We start from the raw sequence: 21,731 nt of genomic DNA on the forward strand, positions 1-21,731 counted from the left end.
TTGCTACCTCTTCCAGCGCCTCACGTAGGCCACCTGCCGAGGGTGCTGGAGGAGCATCATCCAGGGCTCGCCAGTTGAGGAACTAACGTGGGGAGCAGGATACGCACACATATCCGGTCCGTAGGAGGGGAATGGTGCTGCAAGCGAGACACCGAGCGGGCCCTCCTCATGACTGGCTACTGGTAACGAGTACACGGGAGGACACTGGCTCTACACGGAGATTGTAAAACCTTGCAAACGCGTTGGATGTCGCCCAGCCCCCAAGGCAAGGCAAGTTTATTTATATAGCACATTTCATACACTATGGCAATTCAAAGTGCTTTACATAAAAAGGAAAAAAATACCCCTCCTTGAACTGCCACCTTACCGTGGTGGAGGGGTTTGAGTACCCGAATGATCCTAGGAGCTAAGTTGTCCGGGGCTATATGCCCCTGGTAGGGTCTCCCAAGGCAAACAGGTCCTAGGTGATGGGTCAGACTAAGAGCGGTTAATAAAACCCTTCATGAGAAAATTAAAAACGAGGACCATGATGTCGCCTGGCATGGCGCAGCCGGGGCCTCACCCTGGAGCCAGGCCCGAGGTCGGGGCTCGTATGCAAGTGCCTGGTGGCCGGGCCTGGTGGCCGAGCACCTGGTGGCGAGTGCCTGGTGGGACAAGCTACCGTGGGCTCACTACCGGCAGGAGGGACCGTGAGGGGATCGGGCGGCAGTCGAAGGCCTCGACAACCTGATCCCTGGACGCAGAAACTAGCTCTAGTGACGTGGAACATCACCTCGCTGGCAGAGGAAGGAGCCTGAGCTTGTGCGTGAGGTTGAGAGGTATCGACTAGAGATGGTCGGGATCACCTCCACGCACGGCTTGGGCTCTGGAACCACACTCCTTGAGAGAGGATGGACTCTTTACCACTCTGGAGTTCCCCATGGTGAGAGGCGACGGGCTGGTGTGGGTTTGCTTATAGCCCCCCCAGCTCAGCCGCCATGTGTTGGAGTTCACCCTGGTGAACGAGAAGGTCGCTTACCTGCACCTTCGGGTCGGGGATAGGTCTCTCACTGTCGTGTGCGCCTACGGGCCGAATGGCAGTGCTGAGTACCTGGCCCTCTTGGAGGCTCTGGGAGGGGTGCTGGAAAACGCGTGGGAAGTGACAGTGACACCTGGAGGAGCGTGATTGGGAGGAACGGCCCCCCGGATCTGAACCCAAGCAGTGTTCTGTTACTGGACTTCTGTGCTAGTTACAGCTTGTCAATAACAAACACCATGTTCAAGCATAAGGGTGTCCATCAGTGCACGTGGCACCAAGACACCCTAGGCCGGAGATCGATGATCGACTTTGTGGTCGTTTCATCCGACCTCAGAACATATGTCTTGGACACTCGGGTGAAGAGAGGGACAGAGCTGTCAACTGATCACCACCTGGTGGTGAGTTGGATCTGATGGCTGGGGAGGAAGCTGGACAGACTCAGAAGACCCAAACCTACTGTGAGGGTCTGTTGGGAAAATTTGGCCGAGTCCCCTGTCAGAGATATCTCCAACTTTCACCTCCGGCGGAGATTCGACCGGATCCCGAGGGAGTCTGGAGATATTGAGTCCAAGTGGACCATTTTCTCCACCTCCTTTGTCGGAGCTGTGGCCGTAAGGTCTCTGGTGCCTGTTGAGGCCGAACCCGGTGGTGCACACCGGAAGTAAGGGATGCTGTCAAGCTGAAGGAGTCCTATCGGGCCTGGCTGGCTTGTGGGACTCCTGAGGCAGCAGACGGGTACCGGCAGGCCAAGCGGACTGTGGCCTGGGTGGTTGTGGAGGCAAAAAAAATCGGGCTTGGGAGGAGTTCGGTGAGGCCATGGTTGGCCATCTGGCAAACCATCCGGCACCTCAGGAGGGGGAAGCAGTGCCCTACCAACACGGTTTACAGTGGAGGTGGGCAGATGTTGACCTCAACTAGGGATGTCGTCAGACAGTGGAAGGAATTCTACAAGGATCTCCTCAGTTCCACCGACACGTCTTCCATTGAGGAAGCAGAGGCTGAGGGCTAGGAGGTGACCTCGTCCATCACCTGGGCTGAAGTCACCGAGGTAGTCAAGAAGCTCCTCGGTGGCAAGGCACCGGGGGTGGATGAGATCCGCCCTGAGTACCTCAAGTCTCTGGATGTTGTTGGGCTTTCTTGGCTGACACGCCTCTGCAACATTGCGTGGCGGACAGTACCTTTGGGTTGGCAGACCGGGGTGGTGGTCCCTTTTTTTAAGAGGTGGGACCGGAGGGTGTGTTCCAACTATAGGGGGAAATCACACTTCTCAGCCATCCCTGGGAAAGTCTATGCCAGGGTACTGGAGAGGAGAATACGGCCGATAGTAGAACCTCGGATTCAGGAGGAACAGTGCGGTTTTCGTCCCGGTCGTGGAACACTGGACCAGCTCTATACCCTCTCCAGGGTGCTGGAGGATTCATGGGAGTTTGCCCAACCAATCCACATGTGCTTTGAGGATTTGGAGAAGGCATTCGACTGTGTCCCTTGCGGCATCCCATGGAGGTTGCTCTGGGAGTATGGGGTCAGGGGCCCTTTGCTAAGGGGTGTCCGGTCCCTGTACGACCGGAGCAGGAGCTTGGTTCGCATTGCTGGCAGTAAGTCAGACTTGTTCCCGGTGCATGTTGGATTCCGGCTGGGCTGCCCTTTGTCACCGGTTCTGTTCAAAACTTTTATGGACAGAATTTCTAGACGCAGCCAGGGGCTGGAGGGTGTCAGGTTTGGGGACTACACGATTTTGCCTCTGCTTTTTGCGGATAATGTTGTCGTGCTGGCCCCATCATACCAGGACCTTCAGCATGCACTGGGATGGTTTGCAGCCGAGTGTGAAGCGGCGGGGATGAGAATCAGCACCTCCAAATCCGAGGCCATGGTCCTCAGTCGGAAAAGGGTGGCTTGCCCACTTCAGGTTGGTGGAGAGTTCCTGCCTCAAGTGGAGGAGTTCAAGTATCTGGGGGTATAGGGAAGGATGGAACGTATAGGGAAGGATGGACAGGGAGATTGACAGACAGATCGGTGCAGCTTCTGCAGTAATGCGGTCGATGTACCGGTCTGTCGTGGTGAAGAAAGAGCTGAGCTGCAAGGCGAAGCTCTCGATTTACTGGTCAATCTACGTTCCTACTCTCACCTATGGTCATGAGCTGTGGGTCATGACCGAAAGGACAAGATCCTGGATACAGGTGGCTGAAATGAGCTTTCTCCGCACGGTGGTTGGCCGCTCCCTTAGAGATAGGGTGAGGAGCTCGGTCACTCAGGAGGAGCCGCTGCTCCTTCACATCGAGAGGGGCCAGCTGAGGTGGCTCGAGCATCTGTTCCGGATGCCTCCTGGACGTCTTCCTGGGAAGGTGTCCCAGGCATGTACCACTGGGAGGAGACCCCAGGGAAGACCTAGAACATGCTGGAGGGATTATGGCTTCCGGCTGGCCTGAGTGTCCCCCCGGAAGAGCTGGAGGAAGTGTCTGGGGAGAGGGAAGTCTGGGCATCTCTGCTTAGACTGCTGCCCCCGCGACCCGGCCCCGGATAAGCGGAAGATGATGATGATGATGGAATAAAAATAATCCCAAAATAAAAGCAAGGAAAATTAAAACGGTTATTCAAAGTGCTTTACATAGAAAGGAATTAAAATAATCATACTATGGCAATTCAAAGTTCTTAGCATAGAAAATAAACACAAAATAAAGGCAAGGGTAATTAAAACAGTTAATAAAAAGGAATTGAAAGAGAAATGATAGAGTTATAAAATGAATTCAAGTTAAATGAATTAAAGTAGTAAAAAGATGATACATAGAATAAACATCTCATTTGTCAAAACACCGGTGCATCTTATTTTGCATATAGTTTTACTCAGACACTGTGTCTGTGGTGTTTATTCGGCGCGCCTAAGAATTCCATTGGACCTCTCCGATGGACCCAATGTTTTTCTAAAAATGGACAGGAGGAACTCTAGAACTGACCTCGGGTTCACTGCCCCATGAGTCCGCACCCCAAAAAAAACATTTGTTCGGAAGCTCTAGGAATGGAGTCGGTAGTTGAACATTTCTATTGTAAAACAGTCAAATATTAAATGTTTATCTACTTACATTTTATCAGGCATTTGTTCACTTCTTTAATCATTTTGACATTGATGAGCAAGACCGCTGTATTTTTAGTCATCCTAACAACAAAGCAGCATTCTTGATGCTTCATCAGAGCAGCATCAGGAATATCAAATATATTGCAGTGAATCTCTTATTTGCATCTTAAGTTTATTGCCAATAATAATGACAGGTTTGCGAAAGTGTAGAACACATCTTCAGCACAGCAACTCATTTAAACGCCTCTGATTGGCCGATGCGTTCAACAGACATGTCTGTGATTGGCTACAATGCTCAACGCTACAAAAGCATGTCATAAGTACCTTTAATGCAAAGGGAAAATATAAATAAAACTGTAATATGCACTTTTCATGATTAAGTAATCGCAGCCTTGAACCATAGTTTGACTCCACGGCAGGATTGTAAAATACTTAAGTATTATTTAGGGGATATTATGCACATTAATAAATTCAACAGAAGCTCAAACGGGTGAGAACCTATGATGTTCGTTTTTTTGCATCAGGCACAGGTTTCAGCTTCAGTTATAACATTCATGTACATAAAAATTCTGTCACTCATCATTAACTCAGCACACACAGCAAAACAGTTCTTGTATTCTGTCAGTAATATATTTCTGCATCACATCTTGCTCTTTAAAAGGAAACTCCACCCAAAAATGCACAGACTGGGCCATCTGACCAATCAGAGCGGAGTAGCTTGAGGAAAGTAGGGATTTAGAAAGACTGAATCAATCAACGGACAAGTCTTTTGAGAATCATTGAAAAATGTGGTGATGTGCAATGTATATTATCAGAAAATTAAACTTTTTTTTTTTAACCTTTGATGCATGCAAACTTTTTTAATGTTTGATGCTGTTGTAAGAAATTCCAAAACAAATTAGGAACCTTTAGCATAATAGGGCCACTTTAAGAGAATGAAGGGAAAAGTTTACTACTGAGTCTACTAGTATCTAATTTTATATGTAATGTCAAATGTCAGTTCTCGTCTAAATGTTCCTCATCAGTGATTAAAGAGAATGAAGGAAAACACCAACCTATTTGTTCCTCTGTATCTTCATCTTTTATTCTGCAGGGTTCTTCCTCGAACTCCATCTTTACAATAGTATGTCCGTAGTTTCTCCTGGAGTAATTCCTCCTACTTGCTTCTTCTCCTCCTGTGGGAAGATGAGAATATTCCCCAGCATTTAAACTCTCATGAACGGCTGTGGGAGCTTCACTGACTGAAGGAGTGAATTGTGGTCGTTGTTGCTAATTTAGCAGATGATCATCACACTTACAATCACTCTCAATTATACAGCTTTAAGTGTTTTGCTCAAACAACTGTTAAGAAACAATTCAAATCCTCTAGCTGATTTTCATGTTGCTCTTACATTAGATATAATTTACATGCATTAAAAACTCTGTTTAACATCTTTTATTTGTTCATTACATAAAATAAAACAAAATTGTAATGTGAAAAAAAACAGTCAGTAACAATTCACGTTTCACGAGCTTAATTAACAACATCAGTCGGTTCATTTCGATTAATTTCCGAGTGATTCACTAAATGAACTGACTAGTTTAGTCGCTTGGCTTTAGATTTCTCCTAATAAATGATAAAATGAATGTACTCACAGTCTGAAAACACCAGATTTAGAGCTGAATGAACGGCTGTGTTCCACTTCTCATGTTTATGTCCCCTTCCCTCGCTCACTTCTCTTCTTCTCCTAGACTCGGGTGTGTGTCATTGCTTCGGTTGCTCGAGCGCCTCTACTGGCGGAAACCATATTAAACTATATAACCTTCATAGATTAATGTTGTTGTCAACATATGTTGATATTATAAATACAAACTAATAAAAAAATATTTGTTTGATTTGGGATATAATATATATTATTTTAGAAATAACATTTATTGGTTACACAGTTAATTAACCATAATAGAGAATTTTTAGGCATACATTTAAACTTAAAATAGCCACCAAAAGAGTATGCAGTTGCTTTTGATGCTGATGATTTGAAAACAAGCTTATAGAGCTGTTGAGAGCCAGAACTAAACTGACCTGAGCCTGAAGTTTAGATGCTTCCCTATTATTGATATGCCTGGAGTTAAAGAATACAAGAAGAAATATCAAATTCACTCATTGTTTACTTGATCTGTTCAATCACTACTTCAATTACAATTCAGTTGTTGCATATTGGATTGCATATAAAAATTATGAATAAATTATTATTTTATAACAAGAGTTATTTTCAGCATGTGTAAAGGTTGTTTTATGCAAATGTTTCTATTTTTGTTGTGTGGTTGGATTTCAGCTCTCAAAAGATCTGATCCTGAATCAGCGTGAAAAGAAAAACCTTGACATTGAATTCAGCTCTGAGAGACCAGATCTGGATTAATCAGTAGAGACGGGTTACACACGCAGTAGGAAAATAAATGTCTCTGTAATGCAATGAATTTAATGCAAATACTTTGAAAATAGTTTTTTATTTGCTAATAGAAATGAGTGACTCATTAGGTGATGTCATACATGGTATTAAATGCCTTCTTGCTGTGGCCAAACTCTGATGTAATCAACTGGATTATCAGTCATTGTAAAGTATTAACAAAGACCAGATGGATTTTAAAAGAAAGAAAGAGGCTAAACCAGTTCAGGCACTTTCTCCATTTGCTTCATGCGTCACAGAAGCTGTTTGAAATATTTACTCAGTCATTTCCTGGTGGATTCTGCTGTTCTCGGCTGTGATTATAGTCTGAGGTTTTAGCCGTCTTCTCCAAGGATTTAAATGAAAAAATAGAAATATCTATTTCCAGATCTGGATCTAGGTGAGTGTTTTCTGCTGTCGTTCGTTTGTTTAGGCATTTCTACATCATGTTCAGATAAAGATAATGCATAGCTCTGATTTAAAACAACTCTTTAAATTACAAACTAGAATTTGAGTTGAAAGCAGACAAACTACTTTGTATGTCGCTTTTTTACTTTGATCTGAAAATGTTTCAAAGATCATTGTGCTTTTTTCACTGGAAGCAAGTAAATGCGACTGTTTTTAAGAGTTAACATAATCAATAATCACTCATTTGTGAACACATGATTAATTATCCCTATAGAGAAGAAGTTTAAATATTTTAAAATCCACAATATTTTCTAGATTTATCTCAGATTGTCAATATGGTCTCAAACTTTTGGCCTGCACTGTATATCTGATTACTCTGTAATATAGTGTTTGTCCAGTCAGAAATGCATGATTTCTCTTCAATATTGATGCGGTTATATATTTTGTGTGTTTTGCAGATGTTCTCTGATACCCCAAAATAAGATGAATAAGACTTTGTACCAGTAATATGACAAGAAAGCTAAAAGAAATTCCAGAAAGAGAACGAAACGCAGCTAAAGGAAAAGAAAAGATGACAGACGAAGACAAACCTGCGCAGAAGGAAAAAACAAGGAACAGAAAAGAAAAGGCCTGTGGATTCAGAAAACACCTAATTCTGCAGCAGAAAAACAGTCTCGACCTATATCGACCAAAGTGTAAGAAAGTTTGAGAGGAATTTCAGATTTTAACACAAATATCCGTACATATAATGCCTATATATGATGTGCATGTTTACTATAATAGTACATTTGCGCGAGTGCAGATATGTATATATAAAGTGAATGTTGACTGTTGACCCTTAACTTGGGTTTTTAGTCCAATTAAATGCATGGAATTGAATAAAAGTGAAATCCTGCAATGATAAATCAGAATATTATATCACATATTAAATCAAGTTATTTTTCAATAGGTTTTCACCGATCGATAAAAGATGAAGAAATGTCATATTAAGATCGTTCAACTGCTCTTGCATCGTGACGTTCATTATGATTTCAGTGTGGAATATGATCATGTGACTCTCTCAAACCGTAGCCTGAACATGTGTTTGTTTGCTTTCAGTCTCTCTTGATCCAGACGGACCTGCGGAGAAAAGAGAAATCCAAGGATGAGGTCAGAGACTCACAGCTCATAATCAAAAAATAAATCTGCATGTGTTTTGATTTCTAACACTGTGTTTTCTCTTCAGAAAGCGGCAGTTTTCTCATCTAACTGGCAGAATGTTCTTCACGTTACTTTCAGTCGGTGAATCAGAATGAGACTGGAATACAAACACTAATATTTTCCTCTGAAAATGCTCCGTTTTTAAGTGTTCATGCATTGCTATAACTGTACTGTGTATAGGCTACATATTTAAACTGATTTTGATTTAATACTGTGTAGTGCACTGGCTTATATATTTAGTCATAATGATCAGACAGTGATAAAGAAGATCAAATCTTCCTCCTATTTGAACAGGTAGTTCATGTTGCACAAACTGTCTAGAGATGCAAAATATTTTTCCTTAAACGTGTCATTACTTTACTTCCGTTTAGAAGTTAATTTTATCTTAAGAACCTCCTATGACCGGTGTCAAGTCTTGTTCTAGTGCACAATGATCTCTGTATTTGAGCTGAGTGAGCACCTGATCAGCAGGGATTAAATGTCTTTATAATTTGGATTCTGTTGAACACTTTGTGAAGGTCATGTAAGTGTCAAAGTGTATTTACAACATTACACTGTGTCTGTGTTCTCGGCCCCAAATTTATTCTTTAATGTCTAAATGACCATGTTTATATAATGCTCAATAAATATTGAATTTAGCCAACAGACGTGTCTGCGTAACATCACTTGTCAGTAGTAGAACAGCCTATAATATAAAGCAATCATTGATAAATACATGTGCTTAGGGCTAGCTGTGAAAGCAATTCCCAATTTATAGTGTTATTGTAATGAAATAAGTAAATTAGTGAAGATAAGTACATAAAATTAATGATGAACTCTTTTTGCACTGAGGCTCCTGGAAACTGGTGTAATTCATTTCTTCTGCAGGAGAGAAACAACAACAACAAAAAACACAAAATTTTACTGTTGAAATCTAGCTTTTAATGTTGTTTATATGTTTTTAATGTGCTTTAAGACAAACCATGTGTAAATTCACAAGTCGACACCATTGCTGAGTATTTTCTCCTTAAAACTGCAGTGAACCAAAGACAGTCTCAAAAACGTCACAAACTACCTTGTAACCAATCAGATCAACATGACGGCGGGCTTTAGCATATCATTAACAGCGAACTAGCAGGGGAGCCGTAGAGAAAAAAAGAATACTTTATTATATTTGAAATATATTGCCTTTTTCAATAATACATTGCAAATATACAAACAAAGATTGCACTATCGTTAAATAAATTAAAAGGATATTAGCATCATGCTTTTACCTATTTTCACAATACAACTTTTAACACACTTTAAAATAATTTTACTTAGTTACAAAAATATACTTGAAGTGAAAATTCAGTTTATTTTTAAAAGTGTATTTATTTTCACTTTATTAAAAATATATTTTAGGTATACTGTGTGCTGAAAATGATCATTGTAACAATGCATTACATTATACATTATAATATACAATAGTATTTTCTACAAAGTATAGCTAAGTGTTATTTGTTTATTAATGTGCATTTGTGCAAAGTGTGCAATTTATTGTATACACTTATGGTCGGCGCTGACATGTAGCGCCGCTGTGCTTCGGGAGACCCGAGTTCGAGTCTTGACTCGTGGACTTTTCCCGATCTCGTCTCTCCCACCTCACTTCCTGTCTAGCTACTGTCCTATGCTAATAAAAGGCAAAACGCCAAAAATAAATATATACATTTACTTATGGTATATTGCTTGTATGTTTCAAAGACACCCATAATGAATTTGTACTGTACTTGTAACACAAATAAATTACACTTTAATATCACTAATCAAGCATGTAATTAGTCCCTACACAGGCATACACTTAAAGTATACTAAGTATACATGAAGTTGTTCCAATTTAGGACACTAAATACACTTAAAGTTATGCTTTACTACAATTTAATTACAACTAAAATATACTTAGAACAAAATTAGTTGTTTCAAAATAGCACACTTCAAGTTAACTAATCATTAACACACTTGAAGTATACTGAATTAGTCTGGCTGCAAGTATACTTAGCATATTTGTTTGTCAATAGGGAGTCTCGAGAGCTGCCAGGTTATCCCAGTATATTTTTTTGTGGATATGAAAAATCAGATTTAGCAATATAGCCGGTGAATATTATGACGTTATAAGGCACTAAATGAGGCAAGGTTGTAGAGTTACATTCAAGATATTTTAAGGCATGAAACATTTTATATTTACAGGAAAAATGTTAATGTAATGATGATCAAAGATGATTTTTGTGGGATTCAATTATTGACTACAGCGAAAAAAATAAAATAAATGAAAACTGAAATGAATGAAGTAACGCTATACAGTTTCAGGCCTTTGCTTTATGCTTGAGCTCTTGCCTGTCATCTCACTCTCTTGACTATTTGTGCACACAATGAAGAAGTATGTAGTGTTGATGATTCTGGTTTTACAACAACTAACCTGCACAAAGGTGAATTTCCTCGGCCTGATCAGGCTCAAATTACAGCCAAGCGACTTATTTAAAGTATAAGTATATTTTTACCACCACAGTGAATTGAAAAGTTTTTCTGTGATTGTGTTTCATGCTTTGCTCACTACATTAGCTAAATAGTCATAATAATCATAGTCATAAAATAAAGAATAAGATGTGAAGAATGGTGTAGTGTAGGCTGATCACTTGCACTCTGTCACTGCCATTTGACAGTTTCCACAATAACATCTAATCTAATCTTGAATGGTGCAGATGTTTTCATGAACTACACCTTCTCTGAATCACAAGATCGATCTACACATTTGCATCATCATCTGTCAATCATCTTGCATTCCATTTCACATTTCACATATTTCACATATTTCAAGTTCAAATGACTCTCGACGGGTGTCATAATGTGTCATCAGAAGAAAAACAATGCTAAATGCAAATAATCAAATGCAACTTACTGAAGATAGTAAAATAAAAAGAATCAGAACAAAACAATCTTTAATTTATGTAATTCAAAGTCTAATCAATCTGAAAAAATGCATCTTTTGAATATTTTAGTACAGTGTTTGTTCATTGTATGTTGTTTATAATTTATTTCATGTTAATCATTTTGCATATTGTTTTGCCTATGCAGGTCATGGTAATATTAATACAGTTGAATTGATATTTAAAGTCGTGTCTTATTCACATTTGTAAAATAAAAGTGTTTCATGCAGGAGGTTTTAGGCAATCAGTGCAGTCAATCATGTCAGAACAGAAGCTGTAGCTAAAAATAGATTGTTTCCACTGTAAGTTCAAGGAATTCTTTAGTATTTACTCAAGCCATGTTTCCTCAATGATTGCGTCAATAGGCGGAGCCAATTAGCCTATAAGAGCAGCGCTGAGTTCACTTATGCTTTTTTGTTTTACTATCCCTCTTGATGAATTTGTTCTGTTTTCTCTGAGCTCTTGTTCGGTTCTCGTCATTCATCAGGTGTAGTTACAGGATTCTCTCTCTCTCTCTCACACACACACGCACACACACACATAGAGCTAATGTGGATATTTCTGCTCCTCATCGATTCACTTTTACAGTCGTCAGAAGGTGAATGAAACACTTCTTTATGCATTTCGTAAAGCTGAGTTTAAAATATGAGATTACTTAAATGTTGTGGTTGAAGTGAAAGTCACTGACGATCATTGCGCTGGACTCACTGTGGAGGGAAGGTGGTGTGAGACGGATCACATCTGGAGGATCAGACCCTGCAGAAGAGATAAAGGTCTTAAGAGAGAGAGATGGACAGCAGAAAGAAGGACTCAAAAATCGATGAATCGTGGGAGAAAAGCGTACTGAAGCTTATTCGCAGAGACAGCATGCAGCAAAAACCAAACAGTGAGTATTTTATCTGCAAGTGTGTTTTGTTCTTAAAACGTTTGCCTTATTATTACAGATGGGGAAGGCTGCATGGGGCAAGTTGTAACCATTTTTATTTCAGTGAGTATTCCTCCAGGAGATTTATTTTTTAAACAAATCTTAAAGCCTGAAGATTACTTAAAATTAAACACATTTGTACAGCACAAAGTAACAAACAAAATGCAAACCATTGTATTGATGTTTTTTTTTTTTTTTTTTTTTGTAAAGTATACAGATCTAACATTTCAAATGCGTGACAACTTGCCCCAATTAAAATGTGACAGCATTTGAATGATGAACACAATCAACCCTTATTAATTGTTGTCTAAATGTGTGTATTTTGCTGTGTTCATTTTAGTTTAGAGGACTGAAATTCACAAGAATTATCCTAATTTAAAACAGTTTAATATAAAACTACAGCGAAAGCATGTTCGGCATTGGGCTTTTAATTCAAAACTGGAATTTACTGACATTTGTTACTGAAATACCTTGTGACAACTAGCCCCAGTTTTTCCTATACTTCACATTCTTTTCTTTATAGAGTTTATAAAGACATAAATCTTTTTATTATCATTATTCCAGTGTGTCTGGATGCAGCCGGACCTGTAGAGTTTCATTCTGCTGAATCAGAGACAGTCACAGATGAGGTGAGAGATTCACAGATCATCTACAGAGAAAGAGAGACAACTGATGTGTGGAACTGAAATCTGAGCGAAATGTGTTTTTGGCTTTTAACCATTAGGAATAACCTAACAACCGCATAGCAACACCCTAGCAACCACCCAGAACACCATAGCCACCAGCAAACGCATAGCAACACCCTAGCAACAACCCAGAACACCATAGCCACCAGAAAACGCATAGAAACACCCTAGCAACTGCATAGCAACATCCTAGCAACCACCCAGAATATATCTCAGCAAAAGTCAAGTCACCTTTATTTTTATATTGCTTTATAAAATACAGATTGTTTCAAAGCAGCTTGATCGGGATAAACAGGAAATTAATGATTAAATGATGCAATCGGAATTCAATTCTGCTGTAAAGCAGTGTTAAAAAGAAAGGTCAGTTCATTGCCTGAGTTAATCAATTATGAAATAACTTCCATTCAGCCATTAAGCAGCTTTGTAGAAAACAGTGATGTCATTGTTAAGCTCAGTTCAGTTCTAATGCAGTCAGATCAATAATATTGCTGAACATTATGTGTCTCCAACTAAGCAAGCCACAAGCAAGAGTGGCAAGGAAGCCAAACTCCATCGGTGACCGAAATTAAGCTAAAATAAACACCCTAGCAACCACTTATAATACCATAGCAACTACATAGCACCACCTACAACACCACAGCAACCAGCTAGAACACACTAGCAACTTCATAAAGCAACACCATAGAAATGGCCCAGAAACCGTTAGCAACACCCTAGCAATCATCCTGAACACCCCAGCAACTGCATAGCAACACCCTAGCAATCATCCTGAACACCCCAGCAACTGCATAGCAACACCCTAGCCTTAAAAACTTCAAAATTCAAGCTTTCAAAACTAATTCAAACTGGCCTGGCTTTCTCAAGCAAACATAAAGTTTGTATTGAAAAACTTTTTGATCTTGTTATAGTGTATTGTTATATTTATTGCTGTCTTTTTTCCCTTTAGATCACTACTGTCCATCCAGCTTGTTTTGAGTTCTTCAGCTCTCATTCTGCAGTCCGTGACGTCACAGTGTGTCTCCATCTGCTGGACAGAGTCCTGTAGTGCAAGAGGACGCTAAAGCCTTGAGTGCTTGCTGTAAACCAATGGCAGCAGCGTATCTTAAAGCAAATCCATGTAAAACACTGTACAGTATGAAGGTTGTGAGTTTACTGAAATGTGGTATTTTATCTAGACAGACATATCTGTCAACATCTCTGTCCTTTTGCTTTTCTGTCATGGAGGATCTACAGCTGGTTGATCTGAACGTGTAGTTCAGTATTAAAACATTTCACTAGCATATTGCACCTTATTTAACATGTTCTCATCATTTTGCATCATTTTAGGGGTTCTGGGGAAAGTTCTTTACATTATAACTTTTTTTATATTTTTTATAAAATAAAAAACCTCTGTGAGGTGCATTTCGCCTAATGGTTTGTGTCTGTCTTCACTTTGTGCTTCTGAGGATTTGTTTAATTACATTTGAATAAGAACAGAGTTCTGCAGGTAAAGAGGATACCAAATACGATTGGTTTTTAGAAATAAGGTCTGTAGTGAACACAAGCTCAAGATACAGTATTTTCTCATTTTATTCTATGCTATAAAATACTTCAATAATACCTGCTTGCCAATTTATTAAAGCAGCACTATGCAGCTTTGCCGATTTCTTCGCTGTTTTCTCAGGTTTTGCTCGTGGGCCCAAAGTTGTTGGGGGGGGGGGGGGGGGGGGGTGCGAGACGACCACCATTCAACCCGAAAAAAGTCATATAGCTATTCCAATGACTCCGAAGCTGTTCGGTTAAGGTAAAAAAGTTACTTAGTTCACCTTTAAAGCTTTTACTTGTCTATAAAAAAAGCGGTTGTTAAGAAGTGGCCAGCAGCCATAGCACCGGTTTTCCCGCAGCCTGCCGGATCCAGGCCGTGTCCAGATCTGACGAAGGACCTTCGCCTGGACCGGATGATGACGCAGTGCTGAAGTGCCAACTAGTCTCTCCCTATGGAGGATCCCTTTACCACTCTACAGATAAAGCGTTGTCGGGAAATTCGTTTCGCATACCTACCCCGAAATGACAATATGAAATAAAATTCTGTATCAAAATTATAAGGAAACACCAGTACTTTGTTTAGGCTTGGTTTGTAGGGAATTACAATCCTGCGCACATATATTCAAACGCACATAACTATAGAACCAATTATTAATGCGCATGTGAACGCCATCAGCGTTTCTCACAGGTTCGCGTTTAAAGTCTGTGTAGAGAGAATGGTGTCGTCTTAGCGGCCCCTAATTTAATAACAAATGATCGTTGTGACAGAAGCAAATCAATCAAAACTAACTTTAGCTGGAAAATAACTTTATTAAAGAACCGCTATAAAGCCAAAACAATCTCTGTTACCATAAATTATACGTTTATCTCTGTAAAGCTGCTTTGAAACAATCTACATTGTTAAAAGGGCTATATAAATGAGGATGACTTGACTTGACATGACTGGACTGACTGTTGCCCACTGAAGCTAAGCAGGGCTGAGCCTGGTTAGTACCTGGATGGGAGACCTCCTGAGAAACACCAGGTTGCTGCTGGAAGAGGTGTTAGTGATGCCAGCAGGGGGCGCTCACCCTGTGGTCTGTGTGGGTCCTAACACCCCAGTGTAGTGATGGGGACACTATACTGTCAAAGAGCACCGTCCTTCGGATGAGACGTTGAACCGAGGTCCTGACTCTCTGTGGTCATTAAAAATCCCAGGATGTCCTTCGAAAAAGAGTAGGGATGTAACCCCGGCATCCTGGCCAAATTTGCCCCTTGGCCCCTGTCCATCATGGCCTCCTAATCATCCCCATATAGTCAGGGGGCCAATTCTGAAAAGGGCTTCCGTTAAGAATTTTGCGGACATGTTTTGGTACAAGCTGTCACCCTATTTTTTTAGTTAGAAGACACCCATAGGTAAGATATTAGGGTGGTTGTCAAGCTGAATATTTTTTTTTGTGACTTGTACAAGCAATTTCAGGCCAATTTTTTGGTTTCCTGCTCAACACGACATGCCAACAGTAAATGTTGAATATCTCCACAACCACAAGGACCATATTCATAAAAATGGTATCAAATGAAAGCCAACACTCATGGGATGTCTGCTGAAGTGTCAGAATGAACATTTATTGTACAGTGTAAGAGACAACAGAACTAGAACATGAAAAAAAACAATCTCCGCCTAAAGAGAACCAGTTTTCAAAGTGAATATCAGCTTGGAAACATAACCTAGTATCCCAAAACCTCTATCAATCAGAACCCATATATATGGAAATGAGTCAAGCCAAGTTTAAAGCTTGTAGGGAGAGACAGTGCAATGCTGCACAAGTTATAATACTTTAATGTCAAGGCGGAAATTTAGAACTGTAAATGATGGTCTATGGCAGGGAACGGCAACTGGCGGCCCGCGGGCCAAAACTGGCCCGCCAGCAATATTTTCTGGCCCGCCGGATTATTATGGAAGTCCTAAATGCTGCACAAAACTCTTCCAATACTTGAGAAAAGCCGTAGTCGCGCGGCGATTTCACCGCCGCATACTGTGTGAAACACACATAGGGAATCATGCGGCGCGGGATTACATTTTAAAGTATAACTGTACGTTCAAACCGGACGCGAATAGCGCGTCAAATTCGCGCCTGCCACGTCTAGTTACGCTTGACCACTTTGTGTCCATTCGCGCGTCAAAAGACTGTAGCGGTCAGAACTCTGGTGTACTTTGGACGGAGCGGGCGGTCTGACTGACAATAGCCCATTCCAACACCTTTTGACAGCGTATCCGCACTTAATTCTGACCACCTGTAGGCTACACCTAGCTCTGAGGAGCTGTTTGGTACTGAAACCATTGTCAGCCAACAACATTCTTTTTTTGCAAGGATGTTTGAAATAGTTCGGCAGAAAATAGCCTACTTCATTTGTCAGTAGGGCAATATGATTTTCGTTTAGGTTGCTTAGAAATTTGAGTGATAGGCTGCTTTTGTCCTATTTAATTTATGTTATTTATATTTCATAATTTTTTTCTTTGGCATTTTTTTCTCTGCTGACAGTAGGCCTACAATGTTAAAATAGCGTAATATTTATATTGACAGACCTCCTTAAACCTTAGGTGTGTATGTGTGTGTCCCGAATAAATAATAATAATAAAAAAGGAATAAAGTTCCAAAGTCGGACTGTAAGCGAATGAGGCATGATTCACACCTTTATTAAAATGGCTGTAATCTGTTACCACAATAGTACTTGATCTGTTTTAAATTATTTCCTTGATATATGCTTAAGGTGTTAAATTCAAAATAAAAAATAAAAATTAAAATTAGTCTAATCCAGTAATACATTTTTTCTATTTTTGATCTGAGCACAATCAGAAAACCCGTCGTTATTTGTTTTTTCATTTTAGTTCAGGAAATAAATAATGGAAAAACAAGTCGTTTTTCATCTTTTTATTTTTGGTTTTAATTTGAAAAAACGATTGAACGAATGATCCACGGACAGTGACGGACCCATCATATTCTGCGATTATAGGCCTATATAAGAGTATTTAATTTGTATACATAGGCCTACTCTGTGTAGCTGGCCCGCCACCTACTGGCTAAAAAAAATATTGGCCCTCGGCCAAAGTTACTTGCCGACCCCTATGGTGCTATTTGACTTAATTAGTGTACCAGGTTGTAACACAAATTATATTTAATTCACATATCACTATAGTTATTAATTCCATCCTAACAAAACTGCTCTCTCACTTCTTTAGGGTTAGGGGTTAGTAACTAGTTAGTAGTAATAACTATGTAATAGTCGTATGGCAAAGGTATGTTTTTCCACATCAAAGCAGTGGCTCTCAGGTTGGCAGAGGTTGGCTCTCAGGTTGTCAGTCTCATCCCTTTGAGACTGAATGGATTGAATAAGCAAGGTCAAGCTAAGCGCAATGCAAATAATGGTGTGTGTCTATTATATTGCAAAAATATTGCACAATATTATACTACAATAATCTCCAGAAAGAGACCACTTACTGAAAAATCACTTCAATCAAAGGGCTTTATCTTGGCTGTATTTTCCATATTTGTCTTGACAAATGAAACATTTTTCCCAATCAATATCTCTTCCTATTTGTTTTTTCTTTGGACGCTAGGCTTACAGCTCCCTCTGGATCCATGTTATCTCATCTGAAGGCAAAGAAATCTTTCACTACACTAGTCTGATTGGTTTCTGAGTGGATCACTACAATGTCCTCTGACATAAGCTGAGGGCTTTGCTATCTAACAAACTTATTAACACTTTTAGCTATAGCAGACTGTAAAATAGGCTGCTGTGCAGAAAATAAATTAAAAACATAATGTTTCCATTACACGTCTACACAAAACTTAATTTACCTATTAGTAAGTAAGCTAGTAATTATGAAAGTAAATTAGCCTAGCTATACACTCACCTAAAGGATTATTAGGAACACCTGTTCAATTTCTCATTAATGCAATTATCTAATCAACCAATCACATGGCAGTTGCTTCAATGCATTTAGGGGTGTGGTCCTGGTCAAGACAATCTCCTGAACTCCAAACTGAATGTCAGAATGGGAAAGAAAGGTGATTTAAGCAATTTTGAGCGTGGCATGGTTGTTGGTGCCAGACGGGCCGGTCTGAGTATTTCACAATCTGCTCAGTTACTGGGATTTTCACGCACAACCATTTCTAGGGTTTACAATGAATAGTGTGAAAAGGGAAAAACATCCAGTATGCGGCAGTCCTGTGGGCGAAAATGCCTTGTTGATGCTAGAGGTCAGAGGAGAATGGGCCGACTGATTCAAGCTGATAGAAGAGCAACTGTGACTGAAATAACCACTCGTTACAACCGAGGTATGCAGCAAAGCATTTGTGAAGCCACAACATGCACAACCTTGAGGCGGATGGGCTACAACAGCAGAAGACCCCACCGGGTACCACTCATCTCCACTACAAATAGGAAAAAGAGGCTACAATTTGCACGAGCTCACCAAAATTGGACAGTTGAAGACTGGAAAAATGTTGCCTGGTCTGATGAGTCTCGATTTCTGTTGAGACATTCAGATGGTATAGTCAGAATTTGTGTAAACAGAATGAGAACATGGATCCATCATGCCTTGTTACCACTGTGCAGGCTGGTGGTGGTGGTGTAATGGTGTGGGGGATGTTTTCTTGGCACACTTTAGGCCCCTTAGTGCCAATTGGGCATCGTTTAAATGCCACGGCCTACCTGAGCATTGTTTCTGACCATTTACATCCCTTTATGACCACCATGTACATCCTCTGATGGCTACTTCCAGCAGGATAATGCACCATGTCACAAAGCTCAAATCATTTCAAATTGGTTTCTTGAACATGACAATGAGTTCACTGTACTAAAATGGCCCCCACAGTCACCAGATCTCAACCCAATAGAGCATCTTTGGGATGTGGTGGAACGGGAGCTTCGTGCCCTGGATGTGCATCCCACAAATCTCCATCAACTGCAAGATGCTATCCTATCAATATGGGCCAACATTTCTAAAGAATGCTTTCAGCACCTTGTTGAATCAATGCCACGTAGAATTAAGGCAGTTCTAAAGGCGAAAGGGGGTCAAACACAGTATTAGTATGGTGTTCCTAATAATCCTTTAGGTGAGTGTATGTCTGGTAAGTATATAGCTAGTTGGAAAACAGTTTAGCTTAACTGTTTCTGGCAACATTTGATGGTAGAATGGTATAATCTTGAGGTAAATGTTTGTGTAGACAAATAGATCAAGTTAATCTGTTGTGTGATTCACTCCTTTATAAAGTTTTGTTCAGACTGTACTGTTGACACCTGCTGTGATCATCTTCTCTGGATCTGCTGCCTCAATCTGCTGCCAAATCACAGCTGTGCTGACACAACAGTGCCCCTTGTGGTGTGATACTCTTGTGGTATTTATTGATTATTATTTTTTAATGATCATGCTTGCACATAAGTTGGATTATATTGCACATTTGCCCAAAATTACAATAGGTAACATGGAAGAAAATGGAAGCACTTTGGGAAAAAAATCCGCTTTTACCACTTTTAAGAATCTAGTGTTAAAATGGACAAAAAAACATTTTCTAAGCTGACAACCTGGCTAGAACACATGTTGAGGGGTTAAATATTAATACTGGATAGGTTGTATACTTGTACCAAAAAGTGTCCAACAAAGTTTTAATATCAGTTTTGGCCCCCTGACTAATATACTGATTGGCTTCATCACTGTCTCCTCTCCACCAGTAAGCTGGTGTGTGGTGGGCGTTCTGGCGCAATATGGCTGCCGTCGCATCATCCAGGTGGTGCTGCACATTGGTGGTGGTTGAGGAGATTCCCCCCTTCCATATGTGAAGCGCTTTGAGGACCCTGAAAAGCGCTATATAAATGTAACAAATTATTATTATATTATTATTAGTGGGACTACAGAGGTTGTCAGTGGATATTAAACATCACACCCAACAGGTAAACTACATTAGATGCAATTAATTGCAATTAATCTATTTGACAGCACTAATTTACAGCCTAATACAACACAGAAGGGCTGTTTTATGATTAGGCCTATTTATTTTAGTTAATGAGCTGATGGCATCACCTACTGCAAAACATTTAAACAAAAACATTTTGCAATAATTACCTTGCAAAAGATGAACCCGGACTAGATATTGGGCAAAAAACAGAACAAATGTATATCGCCACAGTTCACCTGAAAAAAATAATAAAATAATGTAATGCAACAAAACAAGTGTTTGAAGGTCAGTAAAGTTTAATCATATTATTATAAACCATGTTACAGCAGTTGTGAAAAGAGAAGGGCAATGCCTAATCAAAGTGTCACCAGATTCAAACTTCACTACTAATTTTTTCAAATTACTTTCTCAGAATAAATTAGGGCTGCCCCCAAATAGTCGACTAATCATTAGTTGACTAGAAGTTGGCTTAGGCTACCAAAAATGTTATTAGTCGGTTAATTGAAGAAAAAAAACTTTAAATACTCAGTCGTTTTTGGTCTTACATCACAAATAGCCCAATACGTTATTCGAAACTGACAAGTTTTATTTGTGTACACTCACAATTGTCACACACAGTTGAAGGAAGAACAAGAAGATGATGATCAAGTGTCAAAAGTTTTTAATAATCCACTTCGAAGGCAGTCCAAAAAGGCAGACAAACAAAACTCAACCTCTAACATAAAAGGAGACCAGACAAAGAGTGACTGTGAGGATAAAACTTATAAAACACACACAAACGAGATGATAATAAAACACAGCTGAAACACAGAACTCATAATGGTAACCAAGGAGAAAAACGAGTGGCGGGAAAATAGAACAAAGGGAAACAGGAAACTCGTGAAAACAAACTGAGAATGAGTGTCTGGGACAACAATAACTAAACGTTGTGCTTTTGTAAAATAAAGAAAACAATCAGCATGCTCTTTCTGCTGTCTCTGTGAACTTGAGTGCGTCACAAAATAAACCGAAACTCAGTGTGAACTTTCCTTGCAGACATGAGAAATGCATATATATATATATATATATATATCGAAAGCTTGAAATGTCTATTTTTAAATGAACCGACTGAATTCACTATTCTGCTCAGATGACGAATCAGCAGCGCCAATAATCAATTATCAATCAATTATTAAAATTCTCAGACAGTCTCCTTGCTGTTTTTTCATGACTTTCATAATCATTACTTTTGCCAGTGCGCTGTGGCAAGCTTTATGTGTGCACTTGAGCGTAGATTAGGCTATGTATAGGCAATTACTAGGCTCATTATTATGATTTGGCTTATTAATATACCTATGCGATTAGTCTATAAATCGCCAAAATGAACAACGTATAGTCGACTAGAAAAATCTTAAAACAAGGGCAGCCCTAGATTAAATCACTTTATTGAAACTATTTGAATGTCAAATTATTTATAAGTAGAACATTTGTAAATCATGGATGTGACTTCTGGCAATGCTTTTTTTCATGAGTTCGTAGTTTAGATGACAGAGCGAATCCTTTTCCACAGTGTGAGCACTTGTACCGTTTCCCTCCAATATGAACTCTCTGGTG

At 39.9% G+C, this 21,731-nt stretch overlaps 1 protein-coding gene and 1 long non-coding RNA gene across 8 annotated transcripts in view; one reads left to right on the forward strand and one right to left on the reverse strand.

Annotated features, from left to right (window-relative positions):
- Positions 1–21,731, reverse strand: part of LOC307144897 (uncharacterized protein) — a 47,726-nt gene that overhangs the window by 24,977 nt on the left and 1,018 nt on the right. For 3 of the 7 annotated variants that reach the window (XM_079847606.1, XM_079847607.1, XM_079847604.1), the window contains exons 1-2: positions 5,724–5,816; positions 5,144–5,263 (exon numbers count right to left, since the gene is read on the reverse strand). The exons of 1 other annotated variant lie outside the window; for it this stretch is intronic. In XM_079847606.1, coding sequence (XP_079703732.1) covers positions 5,144–5,201 — 58 coding nt within the window. In that variant the 5' untranslated portion in view covers positions 5,202–5,263; positions 5,724–5,816. Of the gene's footprint in view, positions 1–3,143; positions 3,513–5,143; positions 5,264–5,723; positions 5,817–21,731 lie in introns of those variants that run through there. 3 more of the 7 variants (XM_079847608.1, XM_079847602.1, XM_079847603.1) reach the window with 3 other exon arrangements.
- LOC307145158 lies at positions 6,424–8,763 on the forward strand. Its single transcript, XR_013818913.1, has 4 exons — positions 6,424–6,914; positions 7,381–7,617; positions 8,021–8,071; positions 8,148–8,763. It is a non-coding gene; the product is annotated as an uncharacterized lncRNA (long non-coding RNA).

This window comes from Squalius cephalus, assembly GCF_949319135.1.
Source record: "Squalius cephalus genome assembly, chromosome: 17".
Classification (NCBI taxonomy): Eukaryota; Metazoa; Chordata; class Actinopteri; order Cypriniformes; family Leuciscidae; genus Squalius; species Squalius cephalus.